The sequence below is a fragment of the Castor canadensis genome, chromosome 17 (genome assembly GCF_047511655.1).
Source record: "Castor canadensis chromosome 17, mCasCan1.hap1v2, whole genome shotgun sequence".
Lineage (NCBI taxonomy): Eukaryota > Metazoa > Chordata > Mammalia > Rodentia > Castoridae > Castor > Castor canadensis.
The window spans coordinates 40,325,426-40,351,348 of record NC_133402.1 but is presented as its reverse complement, the minus strand read 5'-3'; the positions used below and the strand labels follow the sequence as shown (position 1 = coordinate 40,351,348).

The window sequence follows — 25,923 nt, the reverse complement described above, 5'->3', positions numbered from 1 at the left end:
TACTGTCCACTTTCTCAGAGAAGCCTCCCAAATTCAAATCATGTTCTTCTGTTATCATCTCTCATCTCACTCTTATTTTTGGCAGTACTGGGGTTTGAATTTAGGGCCTCACACTTCCTATGCAGGCACTCTACTACTTGAACCATTCTGCCAGTCCTTTTTTGTGTTGGGTATTTTTGAGATAGGGTCTCATGAACTACTTGCCTGGGCTGGCCTCAAACCTCTATTATCCTGATCACGCTAGGATTATAAGCGTGAACCACTGGTACCCGGCCCTCATCACACTCTTTACTTAATTATATTATCCTAACTTGTAAATACTTCCTTCAGAAAAGTTATCAGTTATAATTATTTGACAGGTCAATCCGCTTCCCCAACTAAAAGTATCATAGCAATAGTGACCATCTAGTCTGGTCACCTCCTCAAGGCTTGGCACAATGCCAGATACCAAAGAATATCTGTTGAGGTAAAGAATGATGTTCATTGAAGCACTATTTATGACAGAGCTTCTCAACTCAAGTATCAATACAGATCCTCTCTGCCCATCAGCTATGAAGGGTTTGGGGCTCCCTGGCTGTCAAGCATGGGCCACTTAATCAGCAAATCATACATTATGTATCATTCCCTACATGTGCTGTGACATGAAAAAGGTTGAGAACATTATCAATAATCCTCTTTGTTCTAAATTTGGAAACATCTTTCATCAATACCTTTACTTCCATTTTTTTTCCAACCACCTACCCATGATCTTGCTTTTGGATATATGTTCAAGAACCCATCTAGGCACCCGCTTTGCTTGATCATAAGACAAGGCATGATTAGTGTAACACCTAGTCTCTGTTCCAGTTAAAGGAAATCCAAATTGTTCCAAGACAGCCTTTTCTGCAGATCCTAAAAAGGAAAGGGGGGGGGGGGGGAAACAAGGACAACAATTAGTAACATTTAGTAAGGACAAAAGATTGTAAGTACATAAGGGCATGGGTAACATTTACAAAGAAGTGGTCAAAAGTCTAATCAATGGGTCTATCTCCAGCACTGGAGGGGAGGAGGGGAGAAAAAGAAAAAAATCTAATCAACCAGAAAAGCTCATTTTTCCAATTAATTTACTAAGTCAAATAAAAGAAACATGTTTGCAAAGTACTGGTTTTGCCTGTAATTGGTTGTATCAATTATATCATGCTAAACTGCAGCTACAGTTATTAACTTTTAAGTAAGGACCTGACTGGCTAGGGATATAGGATTATAGCTCTGTGACAGAGCATGTTCATGTGGCTGGAGACCCTGGGTTCAAACCCCAGTACTATAAATCAATCAGTCGATCGATCAATCAATAAACAAATCGTATTGGTCTTTCACATGAAACTTCCAAATCTCTCTATTCCACAAACTGTGTCTAACAAAAGAAGCATTCAAGTCATTATCAGCCATTAGTCACTGAAATGATGAAATGGTAACAGATCCTACCTACTTACTGTTTAAGAGTGAGTATGTGGACAAAAAGCACAGCCCTAATTTTAGTTTATCAAGACTAATCACTCGGCTGGGACATGCAGGGCATGCCTGTAATCCAGGTGCTTGGGGCAGAGAGGGGCTGAACACAGGACAGTGAGTTCAAGACCATCACTCACTGTCATTGACAGTCTTCTTCGTGCTCTATTACTGAAGCACTGGGGTGTGCCTGCAGCCAAGACTGTGAAACTCGTACTGCTTTCTAGTAGCAGAAACCAAAGCACTTCCTTAACGGTGAATCAGGTTCAAAGTAATCCTCTCCTGATGCCTTCTCCAGATTTCAAACACCAGAACCGTTTTCTCACTCAATGATGGGTATTAAAAGGAGCAAGTTAATTAGCCTGTTCTGGAAAACGGAAGAAAAACAGGCTTGGGCTCTTTTTTTTTTTTTGACCAACGGTGAGGCAATCCTATAACCTGAGGATTTATTTTCTCTGCAGCAGTGCTAGCACGCAGGTATTACTGTCGATTTGCAACGACAGTAAAATGAGGGCCGTTAACTAACCCGCTCAAACTCTGCCCTCACCTCTTCCTTTACACACTCACTGAACGCCAATTCTGCACCAGTGCTGTGCTGGGCATGCAGTGGACAAGGGAAGCGCCTGGCTCCGACTGCCCGCGGTGGACACCTGAGGGCCGGGGCAGGTCTGCCCTAAGACCGAGGAGGGGAGGAGGGGAGGGAGGGAGAGATGGGGCCGGATGGCGGAAGCTGTGCGTGGAGAACGGGGCTCCAACACGCCGCAGGAGCCTCTGCGCCGGCCCGGGAAGGGAAGGCGGGACCGCAAACTTACCACCCGGCTCCCTCGCTGCCGTGACCCCAGCGCCTCGACTCCGGAAGAAATGCAGGGCCGTTAGCCCTGCTCCTGCGGCTCCCACTACAGCCCCGGCAACGAAGCCACTCAGAATCCTCCGGGAGCCTCTGAGGCGGGAAGCAAAACTCTCGGCAGCCATCACACCCGTGCTTTGGCCGCAGCGCACGCGCACGCATGCTCTGAAACCTGAAAGCCAATTGCACTCGAGGGGCCGAGGCACGCATGCGCAACCTGAGGGAGTCGCTACACATCCAGCCTCCCCGACACCCGGAGCTCAGGTACACGCTCGCAGCTGAGGCCCTCGCGTGACCCCCTGGTGACAGACCTGGAGAACCAGGTGCGGTCCCATCCTTCCCTGGCTCACTGCGCTGGGTGATGGGTGGGAGTGTGACGTCTTGAGGGCTTAATGGTGTGCATCTACAATGCTAAAAAGAAAATGCCTTTAATCTCATTTAGTAAGCGAGTAAACTTGCTCATGGTCTGCCTAAAGTCCCCAAAGCCAAATTTCCAAGTCAGGTCCTAATCCAAAACCTGTGCTACATGGAATGTCTTCGTGACAGCTGGTTTCACAGTCACAATATGCACAATCATAATACATAATATATACAAATCATAACTTCTTTAAAAAAAAAAAAAAAAGGCTTTGTACGTCCTATAGACTTTCTTGGCAAGGCAGTACCCCATGGTGGCCCAGAACCTGGATCACAATTCAGAATTTGAATCCCCACTCAACTATCTGCTCTCCACCTTGGGCGTGTTGCTTCACCTTTGTAGGCCTGTTTCCTCTTTTAAGTGGGAATAGTAATAATACTCAGACCCTAGGGGTTTTGTAAGGATTAAAGAAAATGACACACAAAGGCATTTAGGCAGGTACCTGGAGCATGTCGTTAAGTACTCTGTAATTGTTAACAATTTTTGCTGAGCACTCTAGTTTGTTTTAATAGAATATAAAAGTACTTGGTAAATGTCTGCTGACAAAGGACATACATGCTTCAGTGACTCACAAAATAAATGGGATGGGTCTTCATTTTGCAGCACAATATCAAGCTTTCCACATGTACTTACTTCTTTGCAAAACTTTCCATCTCCCCATTTCTTAGTTTATTTTGGGGGGGACAAGGGGGAGGGTGGTACTGAGGTTTGAATTCAGGGCCTCACACTTTGCTAGGCAGATGCTCTACCTTAAGCCACTCTGCCAGCCCGAGTTTCCCATTTCTTAAAACAGGTAGCAATACCGTTCCATCTATCAATGACTTTCACTCAGCACAGGGCCATTTATATGGAGCAACTGAAAAATGCAATGTTTTAACAGCTTCAAACAGGAGGCTACCGTCTCTAGGAGCACCTCTTATGAACTCATGCTATATAACCCTCTGACCCTGATTGGTTTAGCTGGTTCAACCACAGCCCTTTCTAGGGATTTTGGGTCTGTTAACTCTCTTTAGGTAGCAACGCTGTAACTTATCAGACTCTGGCTCTGCCTATGGACATGTATCCTGCTAAGTAGACAAATGAGCAGATGCTAGTCTGAACTGAGCAACAAAGGAAGAAATCCTAAAACATAGGAGGGGAAGGCCTGTGATACTGTGACCCCAGCTTCCAATGCTCCTGAACCCCTCCCCACTCCTTTCCTAAGGCTCAGCTAGCCATTTCCTTCAGAATCCTTCCACTGGAGTTCCCTTTTTGCCTAATAGTTCCTGCCACTTGCAACTGATTCCTAAAATACAACACAAGTATCTGCAGACTTCTAGGCTACTTTGGCAGCTTCCACCAGAATTTTATTATAGTCACTTAAGTATTTTTAAGGCCTTTCTAAGTGCCGGGCAACTGTGCTAAACCTAAAGATAATGGCAGATGACTTCTCTTCATCCAAATCCTGTACTTGTGAACAATAGTGAACCACATTTCCAAGAATTGGAAAGACTGCCTGCCTCTGAATAGTGAACCTCCTCTGGGCCCATTTGCTCACCTGTAAAATGGATTGGACCAGTTTTTCAACTGTAATCAAGGGAACCCTAGTATTCCATAGGGGTGATTTTCACTTAAGGGAAGGCAAGTTGGCCTCCGAGCCTTCCTCTACCAGCTCATTCCAACCTGCCTTTATAATAAACTACCTTCTATGACAAATTCATTTGCTGAAGCTTGGCCAGCTGAACCCTAAGGTCCAATCCTTTCAGCTTTTCCAGTTCCAAAATCAATCCTCTGTCAAAAATGACAGCCTGGGTTGCATAATGAGACCCAAGAAGAATCCTCTAGCAAAAATGTCAGCCTGGGTTACATAACGAGATCCTTTTAAAAGACAAAAAAAAGTCAGCCTTTTGCCTTCCTTTCCTTCTGTGCCCATTAGAGGCACTCATAGAAGGTACACTTTCTAAATCTGGAAGAGCCAGACAGTACAATTGATCTCTAAAAAAAAAAAAAAGAGCCACTTGGTGCCAGGGGGAGGAGAGGGGCATGGCTCAAGTGGTAGAGGGCTTGCCTAGAAAGCCTAAGGCCCTGAGTTCAAAACCCAGTACCACAAAAAGGGGTGTGTCACATGACCAAAAGTTTCCTCCAGTGACTCATGCCTGTAATCCCAGCCACACAGGAGGCAGAGATAGGGAGGACTGAAGTTCGAGGCCAGCCTGGGCAAAAAGTTGAGACTCCCCCCCATCTCAGCAAATACACCAGGTGTGGCATACAATTGTGGTCTCAGCTACATGGGAGGCTGTAGGTAGCAAGATCATGATGCAGGCCAGCCTCCACAAAAATGAAACATTCTATCTAGTAAATAACCTACGGGGGGCTGGTGGAGTGGCTCAAGTGGAAGAGTGCCTGTATAGCAAGCGTGAGACTCTGAGCTCAAATTCCAGTACCATCATAAAATAAATTTTTTTAAATTTAAAAAAATAACCTAAAGCAAAAAAGCTGGAGGCATGAACCAAGTGGCAAAGGGCTTGCTTTGTGGTACACCAGTACCACACACACACACAAAAAAGTTATTTCTCCAGGAGTTTCAAGCAGATGCTTAGTCCTTGTAATAAAACGCTTAATTAAAATGCATCACCCCACTGGAAGGAAGATTCAAAGACAGTGTTTCTTCACTTAGGCTAATTATTAGTCATAGGCCAAAAATCTTTTTTCCACAGAAAGCAGTAAGGTGATTTCTGAGGCTTTTCTAATTTCTTGGTTTTCTTGGTTATTTTATTATTGAGGAACCATGTTTTAACTTACTGAGATAAGTCAGGATCTCCAAAACCTAAGGCTTGCTTTACTGATGCAGATCTGTTTAGGTTTTTTTCAGCAGCTCAGCCAGTGGCACCAGTGCTCAGCCGCATCTGGGACAACAGAGCAAGTCCTCCATACGACTTGCTTTCCAGGGTTTTCTGATCCACTTATACAAAGATTGCTCAGGACAGTCTGCAAAGTACAGGAACGGCTGGGACATGATCTTGAGACATAGAAAATACACACCCCTGCCCTGCAGGAACAGACCCAGAATCCCAGAACAGTCCATCTAGTATCCTAAGTAGACTATGGACTTCTAAACGGTAGAGATGGAGAACTATGTTAGCTCTAGCCCCATGAGCCCTGGCTGTCAACAACTGCATGTGTACTGAGGCGCCCTATAAGCGAGGGAATGCCATTCATTCACTTCTAAGTCTCATGAAAAGAACCTCCATCCCCTGCTAGGTGCGGGTGGCTCACGCCTGTAATCCTAACTACTCAGGAAGCAGAGATCAGGAGGAAGCCAGCCCAGGCAAACAGTTCATGACATCCTGTCTTGAAAACATCCAACACAAAAAAAGGGCTGGCATTATGGCTCAAGTGGTAGAACACCTGCCTAGCAAGCACAGGCCCTGAGTTCAAACCCCAGTTCTGCCAAAAAAAAAAAAAAAAAAAAGGTTAAGAGACAACAAGGTTGTTTTTTATTATTATTTTATTTTCATATACAAAAAGATAAAACTTGAAATAGTTCTAGATTTTTCCTCCTATTCTGTTGGGGGTGTGACTGCTTCTTCTCACAGGGGGAAAAACTACATTCACATCGGTTTATTTGAGGACCCAGTGCAGAGTTCAAGCAGCAAAACCCCAACTTAGCAGATCTAAATTTCAAACTTGACACTCATTTCTAAAATTACCACAGTAAAAAGGAACAAAGATCCACTGCAAATGAATGAACTATGATACAATGTTTTTTTTCCAAAATGTTTTCATTTTGCAACTGTAATTACATGGATGTCTGCTTCAGGCCATTTTAGATGTGTGTGTGTGTATATATAACATATATATATATATATATATGTAAATCAGCACACTTTTTGAATCCAGACAGGGTAACAGCAACAAGCTTAACTCTGTATATATATATATATTTTTTAAACATGATACTTTAGTATAACTTTTTGTTAATTCAGTAGTACAAGCTATTTTCTGTTCTACAAAATTTTTATTTTATAGCTACAAGGGTGAAAAGTGACCTACTACATTTACATCTCACATATCCTGGTATACAAACAGTACTTATCGAATTTGAGCCAAAAACTAGAAGTCTTTAGTTTTAGCACTTGAAAGAGCTTCCTCACTTCTACAGCCTTAAATCATATACTAATCACATTTCCAGAGTTTGCAATTACTCACCATTTTAAACTGTGAGAAACAGGTGAATCTGAACTTTTAATTACAATTTGTATATACAAGTTAGGTAACACAGCTGACTAAGACTTAGCTATCCATTCTAAGCCCAACACACACATTCTCCACTAAGTCAGACAAGTCTTAGGGTTTTCCTTCTTTTCCTTATACATAATGTACAAATTTAGAAGTAGCTGGTAAAACTGATATATAAGATGGTAAATAAAAAGTGACATTCTCTGTTGGTTCCAAAACTGTCCTGTGAATTTTGTACTCTGCTGTGTTCTTTAACTGTATGTCTGTTAAAGGCAAAAAGCTCTTTTCACAAGAACTGACATCAAACTCGATGTAAGTTAAATTTACAGTACTGTATAAAGTTGACAGATTCAAGGACAAATGTGGAAAAATATTAAGTGAAAAATTTGGCCTTTGACGTTATCATGAAGATACGTCAACTTCATAAGCAGATTTTCTTGTACAGTTGAAAAATGGCATTGTATGGATTTGTGGTGTGGAACTGAAATCCAGAAATGTTTCTAACCTGCGGTAACCCTCTCCTTCAATTCTCAAGTACCACTCAATTTTCTTTGCATTTTTATAGAATTCTAGAAAAAACGAGGGAAAGAAAGCCACTGGCATTCTAAGGATTGCTTCTCTCACTGGTGGTCTTACAGATGAGGTTTCTGGGAGAACCTAACAATTGCTTGCTCCCAGGCAGCCTCTGACAATGACTTGGACACTTTTCAAATTAAAGCTCAGATGTTGCCTAGTCTTTCCTGCTCTCATCTGTGCTATGGTTGGTAAAATTTGAATGATTGCATTTTTCCCTTATGGAGAAATTATTTGGCTAAACATACACTTCACTTGTGGCAGTGCTCTGAGAAAACCCCACATGGGCTAAAGCACTTGCAGGACTAAGGTAACAGTCCATTAAGTGGGGCACAGACCAATCCCTCAGAGGACTGAGCTAGACCCACTGGGAACACACTGACCTTGGCATCCTGTGGTCCGTGGACAGCAGGACAGCCCAGGCAGCCAGCTTACATGGCTGAATTACTACTTTTAATCTTGGTCTGCCATCTATGCCCCAAAGACAAAAATTCAGTTGTGGTGACTGCTGGTTAATTAAGCTTTTTGAACTGGTAAAAAAAGACTCTTTAAAAAAATATATATATTTATTAAAATACATCAAAATGACAAATAGCCATACCCCACAAGGCCTAATTTCACAGCAACATATGCTACAGACATCTTCCCAAAATGCACTATGGTGGGCGGGTGGTTTTTATTCTGCCATTTAAAGGAATGTTCTACATTTGAGCTTTAGTGACTGGAAATGTGTTATAAAGAGCTCATCTTTGGAACTAATTTGCGTGCAAGACCAGCCAGTTAAGTTACTTCACTTTGCCTATTCAGATACACAAGAATACTGAAAATGGCAGAACACAGAGGAACAGGAAGCACCGTTCAGACGACACTCTGGACCAGTCCCAGCATAGCACCAGGACAAGCTTGCCAGAAGCCCCTGGTTTGATCCTTGGAAAGAGTTTTGCTTTAAAACAAGTAAGTGCCCACACTTAGAGAGATTTCCTGCATGTGTATGTTCCAAGTCTGCAGTATCAAGAGGACCCAGATGGTGACACTGTTCAACATGAGGTCTGAGGTAACTAGTTCTTAAAACACCTGGATCACAGAAGTGCATCCAGAAATTAAGAGCTGGGAAAAAGGAAAAAGGCAAAGGGCTTGGGACTGGCAAAAACAAGTAGAAAAAAGCTTACAGCAGTTGCTTTTGAGGGGAGGAGTATGACAAAAACAAAGGCACAACAGAATTACATTCCAAGACAGGTGGCTAGAGAGCAGAGAAGTATTCTTTTATAGGGAACAGAAAGGAGTGGCAGGCTCTTCCTGGAGTGCTACCAGATCTGCTGGGACTAAATTTGTTCCAAGTGTGAAAGGATGATGTGTAAAACTATACTCTACACCAGAATGACTGGAAAGCAGATCTCTTAACGAAACTATCCCATCAAGGATGCTTCTTGGAAGCCCAGCCTGAGGCCTACAGGCAAGGTGTGAGGGCCTCAGAACTGGCCACTATGGATACCAGGATTTAGCTCAAGTATTCATTTCTATATCCCCATCAAAAGTCCCATCCAAATAACCATTACACTATACCCAAAAATAAAAAGGCTAAAATGCAGACCACCTCCCACATGATGGCAGTGATGCTGACCTTTGTAGACAAGCAGGAAAACTGTAGATATTTGAAAGACACCTGCTGTTAGTTAGGTTCTGAGCTTCCTCAGTGGACTATTGGCTGATTGAACAGATTAAAGCAGCAAGCCATCTCCAAAATGGCCCTGACCACAAGAGACAAAAATGTACCTGGCCCAACCCTACCCCACTGATTCTGAAGAATTACTTAACTGGATAATCTGGTCCTAGATAATTCAGTTTAGTGAGACTTAAACTACCAAATCCCCATTTCAAAGTTTTGTAGCCTCAATTTTATTCTAGTCCCATCTCACCCCAATATGCATCCCTGTACAATTTCTGTTCCCCCCAGAGACCTTCACATGACTACCTTCAATGGCACAAGTTTACAAATCTTTAACCTCAAAACCCTTTGTTCAACAGAATCTTAGGAAGAAGCACAAATGTCAAACACACCGTAGGTCCCCTCCCAATACGCAGCCCCTTCTCCCAGTCTGCAAGGAGATGAGCCGAAGCATCACTGTCCTACACAGCCATAAGTTAAGCCTTGGCCAAAGGAAACCCATAAGTTGACTCCAGGCTGCCAGTGTATGCAAGAATCCATGTGAGCGCCAAGTAAGTTCCACACCACTCAAGCTCCAGTGTAATATATCCTGAAAGGTAAAGCTCGTTAGCTTTGATTACAAAAGCATTCTCACTCAAACTCACTACACTTATAAAAATAATCTGTGGTATAAAAAAATCTCCACACTGTGTAGAAGAAATCTGTTGGGTGATATAACTAAATATATATGTAGAGCTATAGATATTTTAAAGTAAAATTTCAAGTGTTGTGTCTCTATTATATAACCTATTCTTTATTTACAATGCTATCAAACAACATTGATGCAAACATGATTAGGAAAGTTAGGAACTGGGTCCATACCCAGTCAACAGTGGAAATTCCCAGGACTCAAGACAACTCATTCATTCTCAAAAACCCATCTTCACCTGCCTGAAAAACTAATGAGTCACATTTTTCATAACTGTGAATCAAAAACATAAACTTTACAAATGAATGCAACACTTTTCTGTAGGTGACCAGAACAGACCACATTTGAGTAATTCACTACATACACCCATGTGGCCACGTGTGCATTTCTTTAGTGTCCCGTGGTTGGCCTCCAATGGTGTTCAGAATTGCCAATGCCTGAGATAATCCAAGGATGCCGCTCTAGAGGGAAAGCTCAGTGCAGAGCCCAACACCACACACTGGCATTTAGAGGATATCCATGCTTATTCTCGAGAAGAAAACAGTTCTGCTATCCCGGTAAGCTGCCATAGGAACAAATACGTACTGCTGGTTTTGGCACCATAGGGGGAACATTGAGTACCACAATCAAAAAAAATCTCACTTTATTCACACCTGGAAGATGCCACCATGAAAATGTTAAAACTTGGTAAAATAGTAATAAATTCTTTAAATTCAAATTTGCCATCCAAATGACGTTTATAATGGGTATCAACAGAAACATTCAAAATATCCTATCAAATAATTTGGACTTTTATTTGTTGATAGTTAATAGGCTTTTTGAACTCATTGATTGTTTAAAAAATGTGGCTGAGTCAACTGAATTAATTTCCAAAAGAGTGTCTTAAACTTCAATTTCTTCTTCCTATAAAACTAAATTATCTCACAATACTTTTCCAAGACTGCTAAAGACTTGGGATACATTCATAGGTAGATTGCTGGTTACAAATCAACTACAGGAAATCTCACTTATAGAACTACACATGTGACCCTGAAGGCATTAAATGTTTAAAATCTAGACTGAGAAGATACACCGTTCATCAAATGAATTACTGGGCCTATTTATATAAAACACAACATGTGAGCTGCTAAGTATTTTACAAGCTTATTCCAAACAGCTACTAACCACAGATAATTCATGTCACCCAAGTGAGAAAGAGTAAAGTCTACCTTGCTGCCTTCCCTTTGTGGCTGCTCTCCCATGACAAGAAGAAGGAGGGGGAGCTGGCAGGTGAGTAGATGCACTCTTCTTGGAGAGGTATGGTCTAAGGCCCATGAGATGTGAACCAGGTCTAGCATCTCTCCAAAGTGTGCCACCAAGAGCCCAGCAGGCTATAGTACTGATACTGGGGACCAAGCTGAGGGAATTCCTGTAAACTGCTTTTCACTTTAGGTATTTTTCTAGCAAACTCAGTTCTCAAGAGTAACGGCTGACTGTTCAACTCCTAGTATCAATTCCGAAATATTTCATACTTAGGCTTACTACATTATTTATGAAAAACAAACAGCAAATCCTTATAACAAACAGGTGTTAAGAAATTTATACTGCATACAAAAAAGGCAAATTCTGTTTGCAAGAGGGCCATCCAGTCCTCCCACTCTGGAGGGGACAGTCACATCCCTGCCTTAGTGGCTCGAGTATAGGAGACACATGACATGCTATCTGAGCCAAACAGCTCATGGAGGATATTCAGTACATAGCTGGGCTTGCCACCAAGCCCCTATGCACAGTGCAAGCCCCAGGGAAGAGTAGCAAGACAGAGGATAAAAATACGGCCAACTGGAGAGAAATGCCAGCAAAGCAGGGCTGCAGGGGCACCTGATGTGCTTCCTAGAGCAGGGGCACATGATGTGCTTCCTAGAGCATCGAGCAATGTCAGGAGGACTGGTCTACTCCCTCAGGGCAAGTTTGGTGCCTGGGGATGAGAGACCCTTCCCTTTGTGGAAAATATGTAACAGGAAGTTGACCTTCTAAAGATGTTCAAAGCTATACAATGTCCGTGTTGTTCTGCACAAGTGCCCCTAAGTGCGGACAAGATAAGTTCAGAGTCAGAAGTAGCAGGCATACATGAGAAAGCTATCTGCAGGCAGGACTGACCCTCCTGGCCCTTCCCAGAGCTGACCAGATAAGAAGGCCATGCTGGATGACAAAGGTTCACCATGTTCCCTTGCAGTCAGGTATCCCTTTCTTCCTAGAACAGCCCATCTGCAGCTCTTTCCCCCTCCTGCCAGCCCAAGACTCTCTAATGACTACATCCACAGCCTTCCCTGCCCACCCAACCATTGAAGGCCCTCTGCCAAGACCCTGTGACTCAGTGACCTGTCTTTGCTTGTTTTCTCCTTCTCTGGCTCATTCCTGAATTTCTCTAGCTAGGGATAATTTCCCAGATATCACAAGTGTGTTCAACCAGAACATTCTCTGCAAAGGTCCAGTCCCAAATCAGAGCCTGCTTAGCCCACCAGCATCCTATAAAGGAAGGAGAAAGGATCTTTGGCTTCTTCTCTCCTGAATTAGACACTCTCAGCTTGGATGAGACAGCCCCTTCCAAAGGCAGGGAATATGATGCCAGGCCCCATTTCCCTAGTCTTCTAAAACTTGGGTCAAAAAAAATAAAAATAAAAATAGTTTTCTGACCTCCCTAAAAGTGGGTGTGGCATGAAATCAGAGGAGCACAGGCAGAGGCACTATGACCCAATCGCCACCATCATCATGAGCCAGGCTCTGGATGGTTCTTTTCTCACATAGCACATAACAGCAAACACACATTATACCTGGGGCAAAAGGTCCACCCAAGCTCCCACAGCCACATCTGTGGAGATCACCCATCTTCAACCACCAGCAACTAGGTGTATCATCTGATGGGCACATTTTTACACCAGATTCAAACTCGCCCCTAACTCCAAGCTCTCCCTTCTCCTGGCCACACCAAACATGTACCACCTCCTGCACTTCATACTGATGGCAAGGCCCCATAAGGACACTTCAGTGACTGGACAAAGGATCAGGAAAGAGGGAGGCCATCCAGAGAAGGGATCGGGCCTGCCCTGCCTGTAATGTGTCCTGACTGGAGGTTCCACACCAGAGCTCAATGCTCCCTAGGTCAGGCCAAAACTTCTCACAAGGATCAAGTCAGCATACAAAAGAAAAACTACCAAGAGGAAACATAAAACTAAATGGGGAAGCTGGGGCTTAGGGTGCGGCACCACCCAGACTGGTGATCTGGTTATTCCTGCAATGAATTAAACTACATTTGTTAGTGGTTTGTTTCTTATGAGGATGAAAAGTAGAGATGCCCTCACTGCCTGAGGAGAAAGCTAAAGAAAGTTGATATGGCACTTTTCAATAAATATTTTAAAGCTTCTTAAAGAAATAAGTGGAAAAGAAAAGCAACTGCTGTAAGGCCTGTTTTTCCATTAAAGGGTATTCTAAGGAAAGAAAAATACCACAGCACAAAATCAAATAGAAGAAAGACAACATAGCTTACCAAAACAAAAAATACCTGTCCCCGTACCACTTGGCCAACCCACAGTGACCCACAGAAGCAGAAACTGAGCTCTGAGAGGGAAACAAACTGGCCTCCCGCAGCACCTGGTGCACAAACACCCCCAAAAAAGGACACCGCCACAGTGGCAGGCACAGTAGCCCACATGGCACACAGAGCACGAGCAGATGCCCAGTGTGTGCAGTATTCTCACGCTGTAGCACAGCCTCCCAGACCACACCACGCAGTCATGGGCACTATGACCCAATCACCGCCAGTACTGCTGCTGCCGATCTATCTGCTAAAGGAACTAAATCTCAAGTAAAATTACCCCATGTGGGCCAAAGGGCCACAATTCTACCAAGTTACACTGGAGTTGTCATTCTGAACATCACCCAGTGGAGTTCCGAGAAACACCTGACCCTCCAAGCAACCCAGGAGAAGGTAGCCATCTTCAGTTCACCCAGGCCAACCCTCCCTATCACCAACTAGCCTATCGTCGCGATCAAGAGATGCGCTGCTCTTAAATAAAACAGTCTAAAGAAACCAGAAGGAAAAGCCTTCACAAATGAGAGTGATGAAAGCCAAGACTCGGCCCAGACACCCAACCTACAGTTGATGACGATTATTTACAAGGGGCTATTATCAAAAAAAATAAAATAAAATAAAAAATAAAAGGTAGTACTCCCTAGAAGACATAAAGTTTTTTTCTTTTTCTCTATTTCTTTAAACTTCCTTGTCATAAAAGCCAACTTACATTAAAATATACTTACTAAAAGACAACACAACTAACAAAATATATAATAAAACTTACACAAGTAGAAAATTCTGAGGTATTTCTGGTTTGAGGTGGTCTGTGGTCGTGAAGTTTTAATTCTTTTACTTTTTAAAATTTAAACCTTGGAAGCCACATAGCAAAGCATGTGTGTATATGTGGGTGTGTATGGTTTGTCTGAAAAAAAAATGTAGCATGTTTCATAAATTAAAAAAAACTCAAATGTCCAAACAGCAGCATTAGAAACATTCACTGACTAGAGCAAGTTTATGGCATAATAGAAAAACGGTTTTTTAGAATATGCACCACTTTAAGGGGTCTGGAGAAAGCCGTTTCCACGAGCCACATAAAGGGGTCAGTAATGTCACCACAAGGAGCCAAGTCAGAGCTGCCCCAGCTGTGCAGGGCGCCCCCACGGGCCTTTCCCTGAACTGCTCCAGGAGGAAACTTCAAGATTTCCTCTGTGAAAGATATTTACAGCATCATGTCTTACGAAGAATGTTCACTAGACTGTGACGATTTCTGCCCTAACCAAATCTTAAAATCTGGGCAGAAAAAGTGTATCATCCTATGACCAAGCCCAAGTCAGTGGAAAGAAACTGGTCAGGACCAGCAGGTGGCTCAGAGCTGCCCCTGCTCTGACTTTCTCCAGACCCTGCACTTGCCGGTAGTGCTCGGCCTCCACCAGGTCCTTGCCCTCGACGCCTGGTTACCTGAGAAGTAGCCTCCATAGCAAAGATGTTGCTCCAAATGTGCCCGAGTCCAGTGTAGCTCTATTCCAAACCCTACCCAGCATCGTCCTCCCCTTCCAGCTCCAGTCCAAACCATCCTCGTCCTCATCCCAGTTTTTCCTTGGTCAGGACAACACCCGTTAAATCCATGAAAGACACATCTGCTGTTCCTTAAGCTGACTGCCTAAAAGGGGAGAAACACAAAATAAAAGGTGGGGAGGGTGGGGCAGGGTTGAGGGAGCAGAAGCCCTCTTCTGAGGAAGGTAAGTTCTTATGTAACAGTCTTCAAAGGTTCCTCTAGTAGAGTTTGCAGCATTAAGTTTCCTAAGACAGGAGATGGGTTTCTTTATGTCACAGATTCTGAGACGACAAATAAAAAAAGAGGGAAAAATGAATCCCGAAGGACAGGAGGTGACTGAGGCTCTTCAGCATGGCGCTGGTTCTGCATTCACAGCTCAGCACCTCAACGCCTGCTGACGTGTCTGCTGTTTGCGATACAGTAGAGCAATATGCTGGTAAAAACTGATCCAGTCCAAAAAATAATATTAATAATAATTATAATAATTATAATAATAATAAAAAGTCAAGATAAAATAGCAGCTGCATTTTATGTGTTTGTTGGTTTTATGGGATTTTCCAAAACAAAACACGTTTTTCCTTTTTTTCTTCAGATCCACTGAGTCTGCAGAGACACTTGTGTCCTGGGCTTAGATGCTGGACTCTTTAGGGGGCAAGTCCACATTGGTGACGGAGGTCACCAGGGAGACAAGACAGTCCGAGGTAGTGCCGTTGACCGACCTCCGGATCAGAGACACCCGCTCTTCCACACAGCCTGCAGACAGGCGCGCCTCTGCATCATGATCCCAGCACTCTTCAATGGTCACACAGAGCTGGGCCAGGCCCTGCACAGCAGTAGGGGAAGGGAAAAGCCACTGTTAGGGCCCTTCAGTGAGAACAAACACAGGGAACGACAAACTAGAGGATCCACACAGCCTACCAGCCCAAACACAGTAACAGGTCCATTAGCAGGGGTCAGGGGCAAATGCAGACACCCTGTGTCCACTGGCCTTCCTCCACAGCCCAAGGAAAGGTTCACTAAAAACCTCAACAAAGGAAGAGGAGGCCCCTCGCAGGGCAGATGTCGCTACTTGCCTTGCAGCAGTGACATTCAAATCAAATCTTATACAAAGATGCAGTGTGTAGCAGTTCAATCACAGTGAGAGGAGGGCATCTTCCTGCCTTGCTCCTCACAGCCGCTGGACACCTCCCTAGGGTCCTGTCAACGTGGCAGCCTGCAGCCTTCCTCTTTGCCCCACTACTCCCCTTTGATCTCAGGCTCCTGCTACACACGGAAGGTCCCCTTTTCCATACCCCTGCAGAGGCCACTGCACCCAAGTTCCTCACCGGGTGCTTCAGCCAGTGATCCTTAATGGCGGGCCTCATCTTCTTGTGTACGACCACCTCCTGCAGTTCCTCCAGTGAAGGGTGTTGGCCAATCTCCTCCTCAAATGGCAGCATGTACTCATCCACAGGTCCTGGGAGGTGACAGAAAGCCTGGTGGGATCATCCCCAGCAACTTCCACCCAACCCAGGATGCTGAGAGCTGCTGTCCCACTCACCATCTGCAGCCTTGCAGCGAGACACAAGCTCCCACAGCACCAGCCCCATAGCATACATGTCGATGCGCAGGAAAGCATCTCTCTGGAAGTTGATGGCTCCCTCTAGCACCTCAGGTGCCATGTACCGTCTGGTGCCTACCTATATGAGGACAGAGGAAGGGAAGGACTTCAGAGACTAACCATATACAAATACACATTGACCTGAATAGGGGAGCTCTAGCCTTATGCATCAGAGAGAGCAGGTGGTGGCACTCAGAGCAGGATGCCAATGACAACAAGCCCTGATTCACACTCAGAGCAGAGTTTTATGCTTATGCCCGATGATGATTTTTAAATATCCCACTGGAGACAGCATTGATGTAAAATGGAATTACAATCAAGTTCCTATAGCAAACAGCACAAGGAAATACACCGCTGAATCATTTTACTTAGATTAAGACCAAAAACAGAGAAGGAGAACATAAAAATATCAACAGTTACTGTCTTAAGATGATTTCCTAGGTTTAATCCCATTGCTTCTTCTAGGCTTTTGTTTTGGATTCTTAGTACATTCTTTCTATAACTTGTTTAATAATTACAACTGAAGAGAAAGGCTAAGACTGAGGCCACTGAGAATGAATGGCCAAAATCCCAAGAGGGAGTCTAGATTTCTCAGCTGACTGACCTAGAGAAGTTTCACCAACCTCCAGGCCTCCATTTCCCCACTGATAAAACAAAAGCCTGTTCTCTGAGCTCCCATAAAGCTCTGCATTCATGCAGTGACCCTTGCCCACTGAGCACCAGAATATCCACTGTGGGCAGCCCCCCATTTCTCCTGTGTAGGCTTGTTACCTGCCCATGGGTGTCTCCTGGAGGTTTCCCTGGCTCAAACCGAACGGCCAGGCCAAAATCGGCCAGCACAGCTGTCAGGTCGCTCTTCAGCAATACATTCTTGCTTTTAAAATCCCTGTGAACACAAGTGGGCCTAGGTGAAGCACAACATCATGATTCCCACCTTGGCTCTCAAGATAACCAGAGTGCGTGCCCCAGATCCCAAAGACAACCATCCCACCCTATCTGGGGTACAGGGTCTGTGCCACGGTGCAGAGTTGAGGTAGCTTCTGGAGCCCACTCTAGTGTGGGAATCCCTCACTGCCTTTGATGGAAGGCTTCCACAAGAGTTGGCAAAGTAACTCCTACCCCAATGGCCGGGCAGACACTGTCCCATTCCCAAAGAATCAAAGGCCAGTACATGAATTCTCAAAGGAACTGGGCACAGGTACATTAGCCCAGGATGCAAGTTTTCTGAGAAGTAGTATCAGCAACGTGAATGCAAACAAGAATTTAAAATCAGCTTGCCAAAGCCACATAGACGGGGTGGAACAGGGTGCTGGTACAAGTGCTCAGCTCCACCCCTTATGAGAAGAGCTACTGTGGGTTCTCTATGTCCCCAGCGTCTGTCTCAGTCTTACTGTGAAGATTAAACCAGGAATACATACAAATACCTCAGACCACTCCTGGCACACTTACTAGGCATTACTGTTAAGTTGAACCATATGCAAGAGTCGACATTCAACCTTTTGACCTACAAAAATGGCAAGTTCACACAATCAACCTTCTATGTAATTACTACTGATACCATTGGGACCCTTCAGCTTTGAAACGGGATTCAAGGCTCATTCCCCTCCCTCACAGCTATGGGACCTTGGCTAAGTCACTCAACATCTCTGCACCACTGTCCCCTCACCTGTAAGGTGAGACTGAGAGAAACTGCTTCTTCCTCACAAGGCATTAACAAGGTACAATGAGTGGTATTACCCAGGCATTTTGCCTGCCAAGTTAGTAATGAACAATTGTGGTAAATGAACAAGGTAAGTCTTAAGGTGTGATTCAAGGACCCCAGAAAGCCCCAACACTGTTTCAGGAGATCAGCAAGGTTAAAAAAAAAAAAACTGTTTTTGAAACAGGGTCACATCTGTGTAGCTCAGGCTGCCTCAAACTCCCGATTCTGCTGCCTCAGCCCCTCTGAGAGCTGAGATTACAGGCATGAACCACCACATTCAACTCAAAAGGTTTTTATAATAATCCATCATTTCCTTTTTTAAGCTCACTTTCTCAGGAGTACAGAGAAGAGTTCTCCAGAGGCTACAGGACAGGTGATGTCACTCCAGTGGGTAAAAAAAATACACGTAGTCTACTCCAGAAAATATCCATAGATGTAACCTACACACTTAAAAATTCGTTTTGTAAGTACAAAAGTTAAAAAAAAAAAAAAAGAAAAAGAAAAACCCCTCAAGAAAAGAGTGCAATAGGGTTCTAATCAAAATTTTGAGAAGTGGAAAGCCAATTCTCCAAAGTAATAGAGTCGGCACTTTCTCATGTGACCAGCAGAGGGCACCAGAAAACCGACTTGGGAGGCCATGCCATCCCCAGGACACTGGTCCAGGCTGGGTTTGTGCCTAGTTGCTCTGACACACCAGACAGACCAAGCATGTTTAGAAAGTCAAGAGGCCCCCTAGACCCTGGCCACCAACCCTCTCTGATGATCCAGGCCAAGCACAGGAAGGGAACCTGCTAACCCAGGTACCTGTGGGCAATAGATGGCTTGTGGCCTTCACCACGGCACCAGGGCACATCCTCATGCAGGTATGAGAGGCCTCGTGACATCGTCTCTGCCACGTGACACAGTTCATTCCATGTAATGATGTTCCCCTTGAGGTAATCCGTGAGGGAGCCCTAGGAGAAGGCAGGCAGCACAGAACTTGGGCACAGGCTCTAGGTGCAGGACAAGAATCCAACCCAGCCCAGCCCTGGGAGGAATGTCTCAGTGGCCAATGTCTGGGCTCCTCTCCTGGAAGGCCATAATCAATAGAAGAGATAAATATGGCCAAGATGGGTAGAGACTCAGAGTGGTAAGCACAAAGTCACTACTCCTATCATAAGAAGGTATCCCAGGCTCAGAGGTTCTCACTGTAGGGACACCTAGGTTCACACCTAGAGAAGGGTTCATACCATCATGGACCCCACCATGGGGACCTAGCCAGCTCATCTTAGAGTCTACTTGATGGACGTGGCTCACCTTGTCATGGAAGGCCGTGATGAGCCACAGCTCCACCTCAAGGTTGGAGCCTCGTTTCTCAGCAGCGATGAACTGCAGCAGGTTCTCGTGCTTCATGCCAGGTGTGCTGAAGATCTCCCGTTCACTCTGCCATGACTGCTTGTCCTGAGGAGGGGAGACGGCTCAACCCTGCTGCAGGCACATGGCCACACAGCAGGATAGCCACCCGCACCCCATTCCCCGTTCTCTTAGCCTCAGTATCCTCAAGGGGCCCAGGAGAAGATTGGGCCTGAGGCCAGGCTCTGGAACATGAGGCCAATAGCAATCCCCGAGACTGATGAAGGCCAGTGTCATGGTTTGCACAAGGGATCACTGAGGCCCAGGGATGGGAAGGGAGTTAGACAGTATCAACCAACAAGCAAGAGACAGAACATGCTAAATGTCCGAACGTCTTTGGGGTAGCTTCTGAGATGATAATGATGTCAAAAACAAATCCAGAAACCAGAGTGTATCAAGGGTAAGTCTTTGACAGAATCTCACTGCTACATGCAATCTTCAGACCAGCCAAAAGCAACATGGATGACCACTTCCAGTGGGGCCTCTTCTCTCATCCCACCATGTATCATGAGCTTAGAATGCCCTAAAGCAGGAGAGGCTCCAGCTAGGGGCCACAGGGAGAGCAGATGACTTGGAGTTCCAAAACACTCACCTGGAGTGGGAAAATCTTTACAGCTACGAAGTCGTTCATGAGCTGGGCCTTCCAGACACAGCCAAAGCGCCCCCGAGCCCTGATTTCCAGCAGCTGTAGTGGCTTTAGACCCACCAGAGGGGATGGGGGCGGAGGCCCAGGGTCCTGAGAAACAGCAAAGGCTTAGTAAGTGTTCAGTCTCCTTCCCTTCACCCAGCCCTGCCCCAAGCCTGCCCTTTCTCACCTCATGGATGTCCACATGGCCGTAGGGGGGCTTGCGATGCCGATACATCCAGAAGGCCAGCAGGACAATGAGGGAGAGGCCCCCAATGGGCAGCAGCGAGTAGGCCAGCACCGTGAGCAGGGTTGGGGCTGTCGGGGGTGGCTCATACGTGACTGGGGAACATACGGAGCCCTGTGTCACACAGCCCGCCCACTCCCACACTCAGGGGCACCCGCAGCCACTCGCCACTGAGCTCCAGAGACAAGCACTCTGGGCCAAGGAGAGGCCCAGGTCTGCTGTGTCAGGACCCCTTTTCCCCCTGGCCCCTTACCTTCTGGGCCTCCAACCTCTGGCAAGTGAGTGAAGCGCTCGTTGCAGAAGTTGCCTTCACAGCAGCAGAAGTACACCTGGGGGTTCTCCTCAGTGGCCACGCACTCCTGCCTGAAGGCAGTTTTCCTTACAAACCTTCCAGCAGGGGATGCAAGACTTTCCCCTGACTGCCCACCCACATCCTTCCCCACAGACAGAACATCTCATGGGTAACATCAGCATTGTGAACCCACCTCCCCTGAAGTCTGACCCAAAGCTGGGGGATCAACAGGGTTCCTCAGAGCTGGGCCAGGGCAAACACAGTTGTAGAAGGGCTTGTAGAAGGGGCTCCACCTCAGAGCCTCTTCCCTGATCAGATATTCTGAGCCCTGCATGGCCCAGGGGGTGGTGCAGGTGGGCTTCAGTAGAATTCAGGCTGGGCAGTACCTGTCATAGCAGTTGAAGTCATCCAGCCAGCAGCCCTTCTTGACAAGCTCAATGGTGCCTGAGCTGTTGCGCCAGGAGGCATAGCAGTGCAGCCGCTTGTCCTGCTCACCCTCGCAGCGCTCCAGGCCACTCTGGTTGGTGCGCTCCAGCTCCCAGTTGGCGTTGTAGTAGATGCACTCCCGCGTCCCAGCCTCCCCACGCCCAGAGCCTGTGCCAGAGAGGAGAGATGCTCAGTGAGCCCCAGAAGCTGCAGCTCAAACCTCCACAGTCCATCCTTTGGCCACACTAAGGGAGGCTGGTGGGAGGCCACCAACCCACTGCACTCAATGCTGGACTTCTTGCCACCATGTATCCAATGCCTCTTAACTTACTGTGTGCCAGCCTGCACTGGTCCCCAGCTCATGTTCCCACAGCAGCTGCCCTAGGCCCAAGCCACGGGGAGAGGAAGGAAACCTAAGGCCACAGAAGGATGGATAAGCAGCCAGCCAGACTACCAAAAAAGGATCCAGTGTCTGAGGCTCCTGGAGCAGCAGTGATTACTGAAAGAGCCCTAATAACCCTAGTGCACCCAGAATTATTGTAGGCACAGGAGTGGGGAGGGGTGTTTCCTAAAAATGCATATTCACAGGCCTGGTCCAGACCTGTCCAGTGGGAATGGGGGCAGGGTCTGCATTTTTAACCACCCCATCTGTCAAAGGAGAAGTGATGCAGACCTTGGGGACCACATCTTAAGGAACTACACGGAAGGGTATTTTCCTGCCGCTTCGATCTCTGCCCGCTCCCTACCCACCACAGCCCCCCGCCCAGGGAGACGGCGCTAGTATGCCCTCTCCAACTCCCTGCCTGTAGAAAATGCAAAGCAGGGACCCTCCCCACCCTGCCCCAGCGTCCTTTCTCGCATGGTGCTGCAGAACGTCTAAGGAACCAAGACCTGTTGGGCTGGGGCTGGAGGAGAATACCTGCCTAGCTAAACACAAAGCTCTGAGTTCAAACTCCAGTACCACAAAAAAAAAAACCCATAGATGACCCCCCCAGAATATGTTCCAGAATCACAAAGGAGGACTGTGCCTCAAGCAGGAGGAGGGTAGTTGGTGGTTAAGTTGCAATCACAGACCAATCTCCCAGTTGGGCTTGGCTCCGGAGGACACTCAGGCACACCCTACGTGATCCTGCACCCCATTCTATCCCCTGCAAAGGTGCCATTCGGGTGGCTGAAATATTCAACCTCCAATTGCCTGTTCAAACACTTTGTTTCAGATGTGGCCTCAAGTATTCACTAGATCCATCTTCCTCACCATCCCGACAAAACAACTCACAGTCCCAGCCCAGATCTACCCCTGGGGTAGAAGATGCCAAAGGAGGTCCTGCCTGGGTGCCTGCTGTGGCCCCTCACAGGCATCCACATGAAGAAGCCATGGCACTTATTGCCAGAGCCCCACGCAGATACTAAGCAGAAGCCAGCACTAAGCATCCCAACGTCTCCTCCCTTCTCTGGCCTACCTTGGGCCAGTGACCTGGCACCACCCTTGCCTGGTCTCCCCCAACAACTGTGCCCATCCTAGAAAGGAGGAAGAGGCCCAGAGTCAATCCCAAAAAGAACAGCCAGCCAGTCCACCAGCATCCCTGCTTCACTATCAGCCTGTAAAGCAGGTTGGATCAGCAAGGAGAGGGGGCACGCTCAACTCTGGGGTACAACACAGGGTCCTGAGTTCTAGCATAGCTTGATTTCCTAGGGCCCAATCTGGGACACTGGCTGTCCAGTGGGAAGAAACTCTCACCACAGGAATGACCATTCTCTGGTCAGACCCACCCATACTACATCTCTAGGCAGTGATAGGAGGCCCCTTCCAGAGTGACCTACCCAGGGTCAAGCGCAAATCTCAAGGCTCCAGGTATGTTCAAAATGTCACCCAATCAGAATGGCAATGCCTAGCCACAGCTCTTGCTATCCAAGGCCATGTGATCTGGACCCTAAAACTTGTGGAAGGAAAAGCATGGCCTTACCACCAGCCAGGTAGTTGGGACTAAGCTTGGCTCACAAGGTCTTAGGATCAAGAGAGAGGCTCACAATGGGCTAAACATTGGCTTCCCCTTCTCAGGTCTTTCCTCAAGCATAGAGCTTAAGGTTTGGTGGGAGGCTCTGAGGAGTTGGGGGTACAGACCTAAGACCAAAAGCTAAGTGACTGTCATGGGCCACGACCCAGGCTTGCACCTACATAATGCCCACAAGTCCTACCTACCTGCAGCAATATCCAGCAGCTGAGCAAAGCCCAGCACCCAGTCCTGAGGGTACACAGCCTCCTCTCCCCAACCTGGGATTCCACTGCACCACAGCAGTGGATTCCAGTGGGAGAGACTTGAAACCTGAAGGGCCAACCTCCTCCTTCCCCAAAGCTGGGCTGCAGATAGGGGAGCTAGGCACCCTGCCTTCCTACCTTGCAGCCATACCACATTGCCAGCCTCTTCAATGTGTTTAGCTTCTGGACTTAGCACCAGTTACTACCCCTGGCTGCAAGATGCTCCCTACTTTCTCCTTAGGATAAAAGGACGTAAACTGCCCTCTCCCCTAAAACCAGGCAAACTGTCTACTTCCACTGACCCTGTACTTCTATCACCTACCTTGCCCTGGCTAATCACCTGCTACTGTTTAAAGGACTATTTCAGATACCCAAAAAGTGTATGAGTAACATAACCATAATAATCTCCAAGAGGAAGTAACAGTATTAACATAATGAACACTTGTCTAAGAAATAAAACATTCAAATATTTTCTATATACTAGATTTTCCCATGAGATTGGAAAGTTGACTAGGCAGTACCCTTGGATCATCAAATTCTAGAGCCTGTTCCAAACCCATATGAAAGGATGGACAGAAGGGAGTAGATGTCATAGTTAGAGCAAGATTTTGAAAAGAGGGGACAATGAGAGTGATGCTTTCAGCCTGCAGTGCCCCTTGTGTGTGTGTGGTGCTAGGGATTAAACCCAGGGCCTCACGCATGCTGGGCAAGCACTCTACCACTAAGCTTTATCTTTCTAGAAGAATTCTTCCTAGAAGAATTGAGTTTCCATCTCAATTCAAACAACAGACATCAAATTCCCTGTGCAGGGCTGGGAATCCCATCAAGGGAGGCCAACAAACACAGAAAGTGGCCCAAGGCTGGCCCAGTTCTTTGCAGGCCATTGTCACGCAGGAACCCCCTCTGTCCACTACCATCACCATCTGCAGGACCAAATAGAGAAGGCTGGGACCTCCAAATCTCAAGGTTCCAGGCAGGACCCAAAGGTTCAGGATGTCACCTGAGCCCCAACTGACCAGATCGGCCTTCAGGCAACCCAGAAAAATAGCCACCTTGACTCTGATACTTCACAGCTGTGTTCCCCTGGGCAAGTTCCCTAACCACTCTGTGAAAGGGGTTACTAATAGAACCTACCTCCTAGGGCTGTTGCAAAAAGTAAATGAATTAATGCAGTTCAAGAGTGATTAAATAGAACAAGCCAGGCACATTAGGCATTATGACAGAGACATATCCTTACCTATCCTCACAACCAAGTTCCCTGGATGGCTCCAGCCCAGCAAATCACACCATGCCCTGAGAGCTCTGCAGTCAAACCCCACACAACATGGCCCTCCCACACCTCCCTCAGAAAAACTGTGGCTGATCAGCTGGATGCCCAGGGACCTCCCTGGCCATTTCTTCACGGCTATTTACAGCCTCTGGCAATACTCCAGCCACAAGGCCACCTCTGCCTTTCAATAGACGAAAGCCTCCTTCCCACGCCCTCAGAGCCAGAGCACTCATGCACAGTAGTTCTTCTCAAACCACCCGCCTGCTTGCCCATCCTGGCAGAAGAGGAAGTTGTGCCCCACTAACTTGCTGCACTCCAGCATGCAGGGCTTGCTATTTCCCTGACCCATAGCCAACTCAACCTCCAGCCTCCAAAAAAACCAGGTTTAGTGTACCCAAGAAGCAGTTCCTATGCTCAATGGGCCTATACCCTGGTAGAAAAAGACCCCAGAGTCCCCAGACCCTCCACTCAGACAGTGCAAAGAAAATATCACTCTCAGAGGACACACAGAGAGACAGACAGAGACACACACACATTCATACATGTACAAGCAGATTCCTCTTTGAATCCACAATCCAGATAGATTAGACCTAAGCAGACCAGTCTTGATGCTCAAAGACAAGCACTGAGAGCTTCACTCCCCATTTGAAGCAGCTCAGTCCAGTCGGCCTTAGATCACCAAACTATGCAGGGGAGAGAAAAGAGAGGAATCCCACCAAGACCCAAAGTGTAATGGGGAAGAGGAGTAACAGCGGGAGTTGAGGGGATGGTCCAGAGGTGGAGTGACAGTGCCTCCTATGGGCTCCCCAAGCTCTAGGGAGCCAACATCTCCCAGAGAAAATCTGGACGCCAGCATTAAGCAGAGTCATTGCACTCTTGCCTCTTGAAGGCCCCTTGGCAGCCACCCCCACATCCAGTCCCATCCATGTGGGCACTGTAGGTGGTGAGAAAGTACCACTCATCTCAGGTCCACTCTTGCCAGCACAGTGAGAACCTGCTCCCCGCCCCCCCGCCCCACCCCACAGCCTTAATGCACAAGACAAGGCCAAGTAATGATGATCTGAATGAGCTGGTGTTCCCTCCAATGTCCAGCCTCCAGGGCTACCCAG

The 25,923-nt window shown here is 46.5% G+C and overlaps 2 protein-coding genes and 1 long non-coding RNA gene across 7 annotated transcripts in view; 1 reads left to right on the top strand and 2 right to left on the bottom strand.

Annotated features, from left to right (window-relative positions):
• Exog (exo/endonuclease G) overlaps positions 1-6,173 on the bottom strand; it is a 28,919-nt gene extending 22,746 nt beyond the window's left edge. Inside the window, exons 1-2 of one of the 3 annotated variants that reach the window (XM_074059845.1) lie at positions 2,301-2,937; positions 742-891 (exon numbers count right to left, since the gene is read on the bottom strand). In XM_074059845.1, coding sequence (XP_073915946.1) covers positions 742-891; positions 2,301-2,460 — 310 coding nt within the window. In that variant the 5' untranslated portion in view covers positions 2,461-2,937. Of the gene's footprint in view, positions 1-741; positions 892-2,300 lie in introns of all 3 variants that reach the window. The other 2 variants (XM_020178443.2, XM_074059844.1) reach the window with 2 other exon arrangements.
• LOC141418589 (uncharacterized) lies at positions 2,564-9,677 on the top strand. Its single transcript, XR_012443226.1, has 3 exons — positions 2,564-2,658; positions 8,352-8,498; positions 9,570-9,677. It is a non-coding gene; the product is annotated as an uncharacterized lncRNA (long non-coding RNA).
• The window catches only part of Acvr2b (activin A receptor type 2B), a 36,093-nt gene continuing 18,261 nt past the window's right edge, over positions 8,092-25,923 (bottom strand). For 2 of the 3 annotated variants that reach the window (XM_020178442.2, XM_020178441.2), the window contains exons 2-11: positions 21,248-21,455; positions 20,823-20,932; positions 20,513-20,664; positions 20,290-20,433; positions 19,602-19,745; positions 19,110-19,258; positions 17,375-17,489; positions 16,544-16,682; positions 16,329-16,459; positions 8,092-15,826 (exon numbers count right to left, since the gene is read on the bottom strand). In XM_020178442.2, coding sequence (XP_020034031.1) covers positions 15,632-15,826; positions 16,329-16,459; positions 16,544-16,682; positions 17,375-17,489; positions 19,110-19,258; positions 19,602-19,745; positions 20,290-20,433; positions 20,513-20,664; positions 20,823-20,932; positions 21,248-21,455 — 1,487 coding nt within the window. In that variant the 3' untranslated portion in view covers positions 8,092-15,631. The remainder of the gene's footprint in view (positions 15,827-16,328; positions 16,460-16,543; positions 16,683-17,374; positions 17,490-19,109; positions 19,259-19,601; positions 19,746-20,289; positions 20,434-20,512; positions 20,665-20,822; positions 20,933-21,247; positions 21,456-25,923) is intronic. The other variant, XM_074059839.1, reaches the window with a different exon arrangement.